Source organism: Choloepus didactylus, chromosome 2 (assembly GCF_015220235.1).
Source record: "Choloepus didactylus isolate mChoDid1 chromosome 2, mChoDid1.pri, whole genome shotgun sequence".
Taxonomy (NCBI): Eukaryota; Metazoa; Chordata; class Mammalia; order Pilosa; family Megalonychidae; genus Choloepus; species Choloepus didactylus.
In genome coordinates this window covers 234,246,394-234,258,566 of record NC_051308.1, presented here as the reverse complement: position 1 = coordinate 234,258,566, position 12,173 = coordinate 234,246,394, and the positions used below count along the sequence as shown (strand labels likewise).

At 47.8% G+C, this 12,173-nt stretch overlaps 1 protein-coding gene and 1 long non-coding RNA gene across 11 annotated transcripts in view; one reads left to right on the top strand and one right to left on the bottom strand.

The window, feature by feature from the left end:
• Window positions 1–3,306, bottom strand: part of LOC119527918 — a 29,602-nt gene extending 26,296 nt beyond the window's left edge. Inside the window, exon 1 of the long non-coding RNA XR_005215505.1 lies at window positions 2,757–3,306. This is a non-coding gene — a long non-coding RNA (uncharacterized LOC119527918). The remainder of the gene's footprint in view (window positions 1–2,756) is intronic.
• The window catches only part of FHAD1 (forkhead associated phosphopeptide binding domain 1), a 174,446-nt gene that overhangs the window by 147,211 nt on the left and 15,062 nt on the right, over window positions 1–12,173 (top strand). For 9 of the 10 annotated variants that reach the window (XM_037828462.1, XM_037828468.1, XM_037828463.1 and 6 more), the window contains 5 exons: window positions 474–633; window positions 1,767–1,899; window positions 7,895–8,030; window positions 9,773–9,900; window positions 11,619–11,714. In XM_037828462.1, coding sequence (XP_037684390.1) covers window positions 474–633; window positions 1,767–1,899; window positions 7,895–8,030; window positions 9,773–9,900; window positions 11,619–11,714 — 653 coding nt within the window. Of the gene's footprint in view, window positions 1–473; window positions 634–1,766; window positions 1,900–7,894; window positions 8,031–9,772; window positions 9,901–11,618; window positions 11,715–12,173 lie in introns of those variants that run through there. The other variant, XR_005215504.1, reaches the window with a different exon arrangement.

The following is a 12,173-nucleotide window of genomic DNA, read 5'->3' as shown; positions in this document are numbered from 1 at the left end:
CAACTGGAGCTTAATTTTTCTGGGGAATGCTGGGGAACAGAACAGAACACACACCTTTGCATTGCCACGTGAGGGGTGAGGGAGCTGGGGCTCTGTACGCCAGTCTCCATCAGGCATTGGTTACAGGTTGCTGCACCTGGCAGACACACAGGCAGAGCAGGCTCCAGAGGCCTTAGAACACCCCTGAGCAAAGAGGTACAACTACAGGCAGCTGAAAGTCTTGGAGGAAGGGGCCCTAAAATGCCATAGGGACGTGGGCGGGGCCCTGACAGCATCTGCTGCAGCACAAAAGGAATGTACAGCACATTGCAGAGTGAGTGGTGGCCGAAAGGTAACAACTGTGTAATTCTCCCCAAGAATTCCTAGAGGGTAGACCCACCTCGTGGTTCTTGTAGGCCTGGGGGATCTGCTGTGGGGCTAACAGAGACCCGAGGCAGGAGACCCCCCCCCCTCAGGCTCTCATGTCACTCCAGGGGAGCTCAGCGAGAAGCAGAAGATAGAACTGGAGCGAAACATGGTGCTGCTCCAGCAGCAGAGCAGCGAGCTGAGTGTGCTCAAGGAGAAGATGGCACAGATGACCAGCCTGGTGGAAAAGAAGAACAGGGAGGTGGAGGTCCTCAAGGAGGCGCTAAGGTGGGTGGGAAAGTCTGCGTGGCTTGGGGAGATGAGACACACCCAAGTGCCCCAGGAGCCTTGCACAGAGAGGGGCCTCATTAAATGCTGGTTGAGAACATGAATGGATGCCTCATCAACTAAAACAGGGCTTTGCTTGGTTCTGTGCTTCTCAACGTTCCTCCCCAATATTCTGAATGACAGGTTTCAGCTCAGGTGCCACCTCCTCCAGGAAGCCCACTCTCACCCACTCTTACCAAATGCTGTCAAGGGCTCCAGCTCTGCCTGGGGTCCCTCAACCCCCTGCACCCCACCTAACTTAACACTCATCACACAGCAATGCCTTTAGTGCTTGTTTGTCTGCCTTCCCCATGAGGACGGAGTTCGTAATGACCTTGCCCAGTCTCAACTCCCTAACACTTGCACAATGCCTGGCACACAAAGGGAACTTAACAAATATCTATGGAACAAATGAGCAAACTGGGCGGTCAGAGGTCAGCGTAAAATAAATATGTTTGCATTGTCCTATGGGTTAGCCTGAATAATACATGTGATTTTGCATATTTGTCCATAGTTTATCCGTATTTTAATATGAGGAATGCGTTCTAAAAAAAGTTCAAGTAAAATTGATGTTTCCTGTCTATCCTGTAGCTTCAGATGCCTCGTGGCCCGTAGTCAAGGCAGGTTCACATCGTGGCTGAAAGAGTAGACTGTGGACCCAGTGTGCCTGGGTTCAAAGCCAGACTCTTCCACTTACAAGTTCTGTTTCCTCAGGAGAATTGCTCTGTGTCTCTTTCCTTGCCTATAAAATGGGAGAAGGCGAGGAGAGCTCCCAACTCATGGGATTGCTATGGGAAATGGATGGGTTAACACGTATCAGGTGTTAGAAATAGTAGATATTCAGTAAATACCCTGGGGTGTCCCACAGATACAGCACAGGAAGCAAAAGTAGGTGCCCACAGCCGAGGCCACTCTCCTAAATCCTCTAGAAATCCAGTGGCAGGAAGCCTGAAGCTGCAGAGATTCAGTTCCCCTTAAAAACGGAGCTCCCATCCCTGTTTTGCCAGTGGGTACAGAGGTAAGCTGTAGTTCCCAGAACTTGTGCTACTTATGCCACCAGCCTCCTGTGCCCTGACTCATCTCCTCTGCCCTAGGGCTTTCCAGGAGAAACAGAAACTCCAGCTGAACACGGAGAAGGACCAGAAAGCCAGGAATGCAACCCAGATGTGTGACATCTCAGTGCAGATGGAACCAAGCCACACTGACATTTTCTGGAATCACCAAGAGGTGAGGGCCCACCCAGGACTGGGCACTTGGAAGGGTATGCTAAGAAGAGCTCAGTGGGGCTTTCTTTCCTTTTAAAGATAGCTTTATCTGAAGTTCCAAAAGTACTACTTGCTTACATGAGATGTACAAAGTAAAAAGTGGAAGTCCTGCCTCCCCAGTTGCAGTTGCCAAAGGTGACAGCTGTGTGTCCCATGTCCCATCAGACCTTTGCACACAGAGGTCACCACGTCCACACACGACCATGAGGGTCCAGTGGTGGGGGGTTGGGCTCATGTCCAGTCTGCCTGGATTCAAATCCCCACTCGTCTACTCAGAGCCTATGACTCGGGGAAGTTACTGGATATCAGTTCCCTTGACTGGAAAACGGGTGATGACAGTCCCCACCTCGTGAGGTTATTTAGAAATAAATTTCATTTATACACACACACACAAACATACACAAATCTATACATACGTATATTTATTTAATAGGTAAAGTACTTGACAAAAAAATAAATAATGGTATCAAATCATATACATTCTGCAACTTGTTTCCATTTTCAAACTTAACACTATTTAATGGCAGCTTTTCAAGTCAGTATCTAAAGAGCTACATCGTTCTTTTAAATGGCGGAATAGAATTCCAGTGTGCCCCATTCATCCAACCAGTCCCCTGTTGATGGACATTTAGGTTGTTTTCTTTTGTGCATTGCTGCAATCAACACCCTTGTATGTGTGTAGAGTAAATTCCTAGATGTGAAATTACTGGGTCCAGAGGACATCCTCAGTTGTGCTTGGCACAAACTGCCTTCCCCAAGGGCTCCGCTGGCCGGTTCCTGGTGACCTCACCGTGTGCCTGCCCAGGACCCCTGACTCACCTGGAAGTCCCAGCAACGCGTCAAAAAGGGAAGTGTGTCTTTGAGTGAGAGCAGCCTTCATCACGCTGTCCTCAAAAGTGGCCGCACACCCCATCCCTCTGGCTGAGCCTGTGATGCTCCCGATCCTTAGTTGGGCTAACGGTGGGGGTGCGGTGGTTCCTCAAGACCCCAGGCTCCTGGAGTCCAAGCCTATCTGTTCCGCCTTTCGCTGAGTGAAGAGAAAAGCTTTATGAAACTGGAGAGCAGGGCATTTCAGTTTAGGCTCTGGATTGTCAGTTGGAAACAGAGCCAAATGTGTCAGCTGGCCTTCCTGCTTTCTCAAAGACGCCATTCCCCTGCCAAACAGCAGTGAGCCGGGGCCTCGAGCAGCTCAAAAGAAGGCAGCACGGTCCCGCCAGCTGTCTTGGCACCAGTCACCTCCCAGAGCACTTTAACACAAGTGTCCCTGTTGCTCAGACAACCAGGAGAGGGGCTGCAGCGAGCGTGGCCTGTGTTGCTCCTGTTGGAACCCGACGCTCTTAGCCCAGGACAGGCCCCTGCTCATTCATTCAGGCATTCCCCAAGTGTCGAGTGCCTGCTTTACACGGGCCCCTTGCTGGGGAAGATGCCCAGGGTCCCTGCCCACCCCAAACTCCCGCGGACGCTGCATGTGCTTCTTGCAATGGGTTGTTGAAATCGGAGGCCTGGGATTTTTATTTGCTATTATGAGAGAGGATTAGTTGAGGAGGACAGGGAAGGGAGCTTGCCAGATGAAAGGAAAAATGTATTTGTTCCTCCTCGGAATGGTTTTCCACACTCAGGCTACTTCCTGCTTTCTAAGCCAGCACGGGTCAGAGGGCTTAAGAGTTGTATGAGAAAGAATCTCCATCTTCTCTAAATAAATAAATTCCAGGAACAGCCATGCGTTAGGGTCACACAGAGCTCAGGCACGTGCTTCAGGAGGAGCAGAGGACCTCCTGAGCCTCCCTGCTGGGGCTGTCCCTCCAGGCCCCAAAAGTCAGCAGCCCCTGCCCCCTGCTCCATACCCCCCCAGACGCACGCACACAGGCATAACTGACAGGTGGTTCCCAGGCAAACATGCACCTTCAAAGAGAAGAAAGAGGCCAGTGTAAAGCCTCCCCAGGAAGCAGACAGGCCTTGCAGCCTGAAAGTGGGCTGGAGTCAGGGTCCAAGGACCAGGGAGGTCCCACTGAGTGCAGCCAGGGGTGCCCACTCCTCTCTGCTGCTGAGCCCTGGTGCCGCCAGAGAGCTGGGGCAAGCTCCTTAATGGCTCCCGGCTCTCCCCTCAGTTCATTCGGGCTTCATGTTTACTGAGCACCTACTGTGCACAGGCAGTGGTAGGCCCTGGGAATACAGCAGTGAGCAAAAGAGACACAAGCTTTGCTCTCAGGGAGCCTGCATTCTGGAAGGGGAGAGTCAGACAATAAACAAGTCACTGTATAATAACATGCCCAGTGGTAGTAAGTATAGCGGGATTCAGGGCAGAGACTAATAGTTGGGGGGTGGGGGCAGCTCTTTTGGATTAGGTGGTCTGGGAGGCCTCTCCCCAGGGAGACATGGAGCAGAGAAGCCTGAGGAGGTGAAGGAGGGAGTGGCTCGGACACCCATGGGGGAGCTGCCATGCATTGCTGAGCTCTAGGAGGAGGCAAGGGACCTTGTATCCCTGGTGGCCGGTGTGGTGAGCTCGGGGCCTGGGACGTTTCACACAGGCCTTTGGTGAACATTTCACCAACCAAAAGAAGATGGACAAATGCATGTGCCTTTCCCTCTCCTCTATTTTGTTTTCTTGGTGGCATTTCTCACCCTGGGGAATGAGCATGTGTGTGTGCCCCTGTGCCCCACGAGGAATGGGTGCCACGGCAGCCAACCTCCCAGTGCCCAGCACAGTGCCCAGCCTATTGTAGCACGTGGAATGGATGACGTGAACCAAAATTGTTAGCAAAGAACCAAACTGTCCAGTTTTCCCTTTCTTGTCAGTTTGACGGAAGCCTTACATGGCAGCTCTAGCATCAACTGAAAACCGTTCCCAACCCACCCCGTCCCCCTTCCCCACTTTATTTTTCTCTACACCATTTATCACTATCCACCACATATTTTACCTACTCATCTGGCTTTTTCTCTGTCTCCCCACACCAGGATGTGAAAGCCATGATGGCAGGGATTTTTTCCAGTTGTGTTCACCACTGAATCCCCAGTGCCTAGAGCAAGGTGTGGCACAAAGAAGTGCTCCATAAATACATGTGAAGTGAATGAACGAGTGAATGAATGAGACATTTTTTTAACCTGGAGTCCAAGACTGGGCTTTAGGGAGTCCTTGACCCTCCAGAAGTTGTATTGGGAATTCTTGTGTGTACAGGAATTTTTCTGGAAGGGAGGATCCCTGCATTCTTCCAAATCTCAAAGGGGCACCTGATCCCTAAAAGGTGAGGAAGGCTTTCTTGACCATGCCCTGGGTAAACTCTCTCTGGCCCTGTGCTGTCCCGCATGGTAGCCACTAGCCACATTTGGCTATTTAAATTTAAATTAAGTAAAATTTTAGATGCTCGTCCTCAGTTGCTCTAGTCACATTTCAAGTGCTCGGTAACCACACGTGTGTGGGGGACAGCACAGATGTGGAACATTTCCCACCATCGCCGAATGTGCTGTTGAACAGCGTTGCTGCAGAGGCTCCAGGAGTCTAGAGGAAGGCTGTCCTTTCTCCAGACCAACAAAGAGCCAGTCTGTCACACGCCCCTAGCAAACATTAGGTGACTCTCCTCGTTACCAGCTAAAAAGAAGATATCCTGTGTTCTCGCCTGAAAATTCCCCTCTTGGAATAGAATTTGATTTGAAATGTTCAGAGATGAGACCAGAATGACAACAGATAGAAACCTAGGCGTTTGATATCCAACATATGTAAAGAATTCCTACCAACAACAAAAGGACAAACAACCCAATTATAAAATGGGCAAAAGATATGAATAGACATTTTTCCAAAGAGGAAATATAAATGGCTAAAAAGCAGGTGAAAAGACGCTCATCTTCATTAGCTATTAGAGAAATGCAAATCAAAACCACAATGAGCTATCACCTTATACCTATAAGAAGGGCCGCTGTTAGACAAACAGGAAACTACAAGTGTTGGAGAGAATGTGAAGAAATAGGAACTATTATCCACTGCTGGTGGGAATTTTTACATTCCACTGTGGAAAACTGTGGCAGTCCCTCAGAAGACTAAATATTGAGTTGCCCTATGACCTGGCAATTCCACTACTCTGAATTTACCCAGTAGATCTGAAAGTAGTGACACAGACATTTGCACACCGATGTTCATAGCGGCATTATTCAGTTGCCAAAAGATGAAAACAACCCAAGTGTCCATCAACAGCTAAGTGAATAAACAAAATGTGGTATATCCATATGATGGAATATTGTGCAGCAGTAAGAAGGAATGAGGTCCTGAAGCATATGACAGATGGATGAACCTTGAGGACATAATGCTGAGTGAAGTAAGCCAGACACAAAAGGACAAACATTGGATGATTTCACTAATATGAGCCACCTAGGAAATTTAAATTCTACATTAAAATGTAGAATATAGGGGACCTAGACATAAAAGCTAGAGAAATGGGAGCGGTTACCTAACATGTAAAGATTTGTTAATGAGGTTGATCTTAAATATTTGGGAATGGATAGAGGTGACAATAGCTCATTATTCGGATTATAAATAATAGTACCTATTGAAGGTGAATATGATTGAAAGGGGTTGTCTAAAATCATGTATCTCACCAACTAATACTATAAATGTAAGTTCTTGCATTAACTACTTCCAATGTGTGACACTTGTGTAAAGAGTTAATGATAGAGGGGTATATGGGAAAAATTACCTATTGCATGCTATAATCTATATTTAAGAGCAATACCTCACTAGTTACCACGCCAGTAAATAATTGGGGGAGATAAGGTATATGGGGTGTTTGAGATTTTCTTTTATGTGTGGCTGTGTATATCTGTTATTTTTCTGTAATGGCGAAGCTAAACCTTCTTATAAACATGCCTAAGAGTTACCCCCGGAGAATCTCTTTTGTTGCTCAGATGTGGCCTCTCTCTAAGCCAAACTCTGCAAGTAAACTCACTGCCCTCCCCCCATGTGGACATGACTTTCAGGGATATAGGTCATGGGACAGGACTTCCAGGGATGAGCCTGGCCCTGGCATCATGGGGTTGACAATGCCCCTTGACCAAAAGGGAGAAAAGAAATGTAACAAATAAGGTTTCAGTGGCTAAGAGATTTCAGATAGAGTTAAGAGGTCATTCTGGGGTTTACCCCATGCAAGCTTCAGCCAGATATGACAAATTGCCATGGTATGCCAAGCCCCAACCAACAGTATTCCTGAAAACCCAGGGCTCTAAGACTCTATAAAAGTTTTATTTAAGTTTATTTCCCAGAAACTTAAAACCTCCAGATTGTTCCTATGGCAAATAAGCCTTGAAACTTAGAGGTTGCAGTCTCTCCCAGAACATCAGCCAGTTGCTCTCCCCTACTCCATAATGTCAGCACCCCTTTTCAACATGAAGAAGTTAGAATGGTCATTGCCCAATTATCCCCGAAGACTGAGAAAATGATCAAATGACAAGGAGGAGTTGTAATAGAGAAGTTAGGATTTAACAAGCGGTTATGACTACTGAATCATTATATAAATATTTCTTTTTAGTTTTTGGTGTATTATAACAGCCAGAAGGAAATACCTGCAATTGTAGAACTGTAACCCAACTATACTTTGAAATGTGCTCTATAACTACCTGCTAAACTGGTATTTTGAAATTTATCACTTTTCTTTATATATATATCACAATAAAAAATGTGAAAAACAAAGCAAACCCAGGTTTAGAAGAAAAAAATTAAAATGTAGAGAGGGAACAAAGCAGGGATCTTTTGTTTACAGTGATGCTAAGCTGGGAGCAAAGTGGGAAATCTTCCCTAGGTATGACTTTATATTTGAGGTGAACATTTAAATTCCTTCTCTGCCAGACTCCCTTAACATTGTTTTCAAAGATCCTAGGCGATGGGGTTTTGCTCTATATAAATCAGTCATGTTTGTCTGACCATAAGAGAAACATCCTAGTCTCTAATAAAGCTGCTGTCTGCATCTTTCTAGCCTCAGGCGCAATCTTTCAGTGATCTAGGGGTCAGGTGTAAGGGATCCCGACACGAAGAAGTCATTCAGCGTCAGAAAAAGGCCCTCGCTGAACTTCGAGCGCGCATCAAGGAACTTGAGAAGGCCTGCTCGTCAAGTAAGTGTCCCCATTCCTGTTGTCTCTCTCCAGGCTCAGGACATTGGGCCCCAGACTCTGGGGGTTCACTCTGGGGACTGACAGACTTGCCAGGACTCCCATCTTTTATGACATCAGAACATAAAGGACATTGTAATACCAAAAGATCAACCAGACACGGTCTCTGAGTCCCACACAGTCCTTGATATCACATAAAAAGGTTTTCATGAAAAACTCACCACTTTGTCCTTATTTTTCTTCTTTTGATTTGGCCTGGTGGACACTTTGTCATGGACTAACACCGGCCAAGGATCAGCAGTGGGAGCTTCTTAGAATCCCCTGTGTAGTGGGGCTGGGGCTTTCTCCGGATGTTGAATGGAGCCCTGGCAGGAGTCAGCAGCCTGGATTCAAGTCCCAGCCCGGTGACCGGTGACCATGGCTGAGGGACCTCAGACAAAGTCCGCTCTCACTGCTCAGAGCCGACACCTGTGTGCCACGGCCTTCAGGGACTGAGAGCTCCCCATACCAGGTGCTGGGATCCCCCTCCACCTGCAGTGGGTCATGTGACCCTCCCAGCAACCCCCGGGTTAGGACAACAGCTGTCTTTAATTGCACACCCGTCTGAGGCAGGGGCCGATTATCCATATTTCACAGGAGAGGAAACTGAGGCTCGGGGACACCCAGTAACTCGCCCACAGGCACCCCCTAAGGGGAAGCAGCATTGGGATTTGCACCCAGGGAACTGCAGAGCAGGGGTAGGAGTTGTGACTTCTCCAATGTTGCAGGCAGGTTACAAGGGCAAACGACCTGAAAGGATGCACATAAGGAGGATTTGAGATGCTGTGTGAGGAAATAATCATAAGTTTCATAAGGTGCACAGGATTCTTGAACTAGGTCAACAGGATGATTCACCGTGGATTTTTTAAGATGCTTTTTATTGAAATATCACATACCTGCTAGAGGATTCAGATCATAACATGGTGTAGAGCTCAATGCAGTTTCACAAAGCGAATTCATCAGTGTAACCAGTACCTAGATCAAGAGCAAGAGCCTTCGGGGCCCCCAGCACCCCACTCGTGCCCGTTCCAGTCGCTGCCCTCCCCCCCCCAGGGTTCCAACCTCTACACCGCGGATGATTTCACCTGTTCTGGAACTTGGTATACATTTCACCATTGATTTTTGTTTGGTTTTGTTTTTTTCACCATTACCCTTGGAACATAAGCCTTTAACCTTTCCCTATGAGATATGTTGGGGGTCCTCTATCTTAAAAAACAAAACCCAGCCAACCTAGGGGCAACACAACTTAATGGCTAAAGGCAGAGAATGGAGTTGGGCAGAAAGAGTTAAGTCCCAGCTCCTCCACTTACTAGCTGTTTGTCCTTAATTCCTCGAGCACTGTTTTCCTGTGCTGTGAAATGGAGCAGGTAAGGCTCTCCGGAAGATTTAATGAGATGCTGCGGAGGCTGGTTCATCCCACTTTGTGGACGTGGCAGGCAATAAAGGCAGCTAAGAGGAAAAGGTGGTGCAGTTTGAAGCCAGGAAAGCCTGGGTCCCATCCTGGCCCTGCCTCGTGTTAGCTGACTGGCCTCGGGCATGTTGCTTAATCTCTCTGGGCCTCAGTCTCCTCATCTACAGAGGGGATGTTGGTGAGGGTGGCTACTGGCCCACAGCAAGTAAGTGCCCAGTAAATAGTAGCTGTGGTTAGCACATGAAATAACTTCTAACTGAGCCTGTCTTTTGAGTCTAAATTCTTTCTTTTATAGATCAAAAGGACCAACTGACTGAATCGTTTCTAGAATTAAAGACTCTCAGAATGGAAAAAAATGTCCAGAAAATATTACTGGACTCAAAACCTGATTTGTCACCTTTCTCAAGAATAGAGATCCGAGCGGTAACCAAAGAAAGTCTGGGCGGCTCAGCTCACCCTGCAGGGTGTCTGCAGTGGCTGACCTGTGGAAAGGGTGGGCATGAGGGCCGGCCAGCTGGGTGCCCTGGCACGGCTGGGCCTGTCAGTGGTTCAAGGCCAGGTCCTCCAGGGTGGGCTGGGTCTGTAACTGATGAGTCCCAGTTGTCTGATATTTGAATAGAAAGATGGCCTGTTGCATGCAGCATGATATATCATTGTATTGACATTGGACCACGTCAATCTCTAAAGCACATAGTGGAGGTGGGCTGGACATCACTGCCTGAGCCACCTCCAAGTCTTACCTTCTCCTTGGCAAGGACCCCTAATCCCACCACTGACCCCGCAGGGCAGGAAACCACCCGACTCTTCTGAGACCTCAATCCTCCAAGGTTGGCAGTAATTAAAATAAAAAGTAGGGAAGGAGAAGGAGAGGGGGAGGAATAGCTGGATTTACTGAGTGCCTACTGTGAGCCAAGCATTGAGCTAAGCCTTTTATGCACATTATCTCATTTAATCCTCACAGTAGCCTTGTGGCATGGCTGCTGCTGTTATCCCCATTACACAGATAAGAAAAACTAAGGCTTCAGGAGATCAAGTGCCTGGTCCAAGATCACACGGATAGTGAATGATGGAGCCAGAGCTGTGTCCCTCGCAGTCTGTCTCTAGCACCCCACTGGTCTGCAGAGAAAAAGATGGGGACAGTGTGGTTAAATGTGGTACCCCAAGCTGTTCCTTAGGTAACCCTCCCTCAAGACTCCTGCCACCTTCAGGATAAAGAGGATTCTGGAAGGGGGTCTAGGGGATGAAACAGAGGGGAGCTGAACCAAGTGGTGAGCACATAAAACCCAGTTTAGTTTAAGGGGATTTATTATGGTTGTTTGTGAGCCCTCAGACTCCCTGATTAGTCTGGCAGCTTTTCCATGCAATCAATGAAGGTTCTTAACAGCCAGCTGGCTGATTAGGGTCTTAGTGAGCGGGCAGCTATAAACGCCGCCTTGCATTGTCCCTGGAAAGGATATGAAGCAATGCTCACCCACCAGCTTCCACCATTAGGGAAATATTTGGGCAAATTTTGTGAGGGTGTAGTTGTCCTCTGCATAAAAATGAGATTCCTTTAACAAATAAGAGAGGGAATATTTTCTGTATAGCCTTCATTCTTTCATTTGGCAAACACGCCCACTCTGTGCCAGGTGGGACAAGGGGGTGGACAGTGAGCACAGAGAAACATGGTCCCTGTTTCTAAGGAGCGTGCTGACTAGAGCAGGGCTGCTCAGCCTCAGCACTGTTGCCCTGCGCACTGCAGGATGTTTAGCAGCATCCTTGGCCTCTGCTCAATAGATGCCGATAGCATACCTTCCCCTAGAAGCAGCAACCAAAAATATGTCCAGATACTGCCAAATGTCCCCTGGGGGGCGGGGGCAAAATCACCCCCAGTTGAGAACCACTGGTCTAGAGGGCAGACAGGCAGTGACCAAAACAAGTGATGTGTAACTTCAGACAGGAAGGTGTCCTCTGGGAGGTTGGAGCACAGTTCTGAGAAAGCAGTTGACAGGGACATCACCCCCAGACAGAGTGGTCAGGAAACTGAAATGAGATCGAGTCTCCCGAGTTACTTCTCAGGAACCACACGGTGTTTTAATTTCTGGTTGCAGACCTTCATGATGGTATACCAAGAGAGAATTTGCATTTCCTTTTTATTGCAGCCTCAAAACGGCCTTTCCAACTCAGGGTCCATTCAGAACATGGAGAGGTCGGGCAAAGTGGATGTGGCTGAGGCTTTAGAGCTCAGTGAAAAACTGGTAGGTAAACACTGCATCTGTCATCCTGTTATCAAACGCCGGGTTCTCTGCCCAATGGGCATGACAGCCATCTACGACACCAGGGTTTCAAAGAGTTTATTGCTAAGTGCGAAGCGAGGAGAGCAGGTGGCCTGTGGCCCTAAAATCCGTCTCCCTGAACTGCGGTAACACTGAAAGTTTTAAAGTATCAAAAGATGGGTAAGTTTTAGGATAATGAGTATAATGGCTCGAGATGACGAAGTTAGAGATGATCTAATTAGTGAGCATGTACAGATTGATTACATGCTTAGTCACAGATGTACATAAGGAAATGGCGGCCTTAACATGATGGTGGGTGGGGTTTTTAGTATTATAATGAGTTATAGGCCACTTTTAAAGTTTAAGCTACTGCACATGTCAGGAGGGCCAATTTTGGTTAGATCTAGCTTTGTCCGGTAAAACAGTTTAGGAATTGTTGTC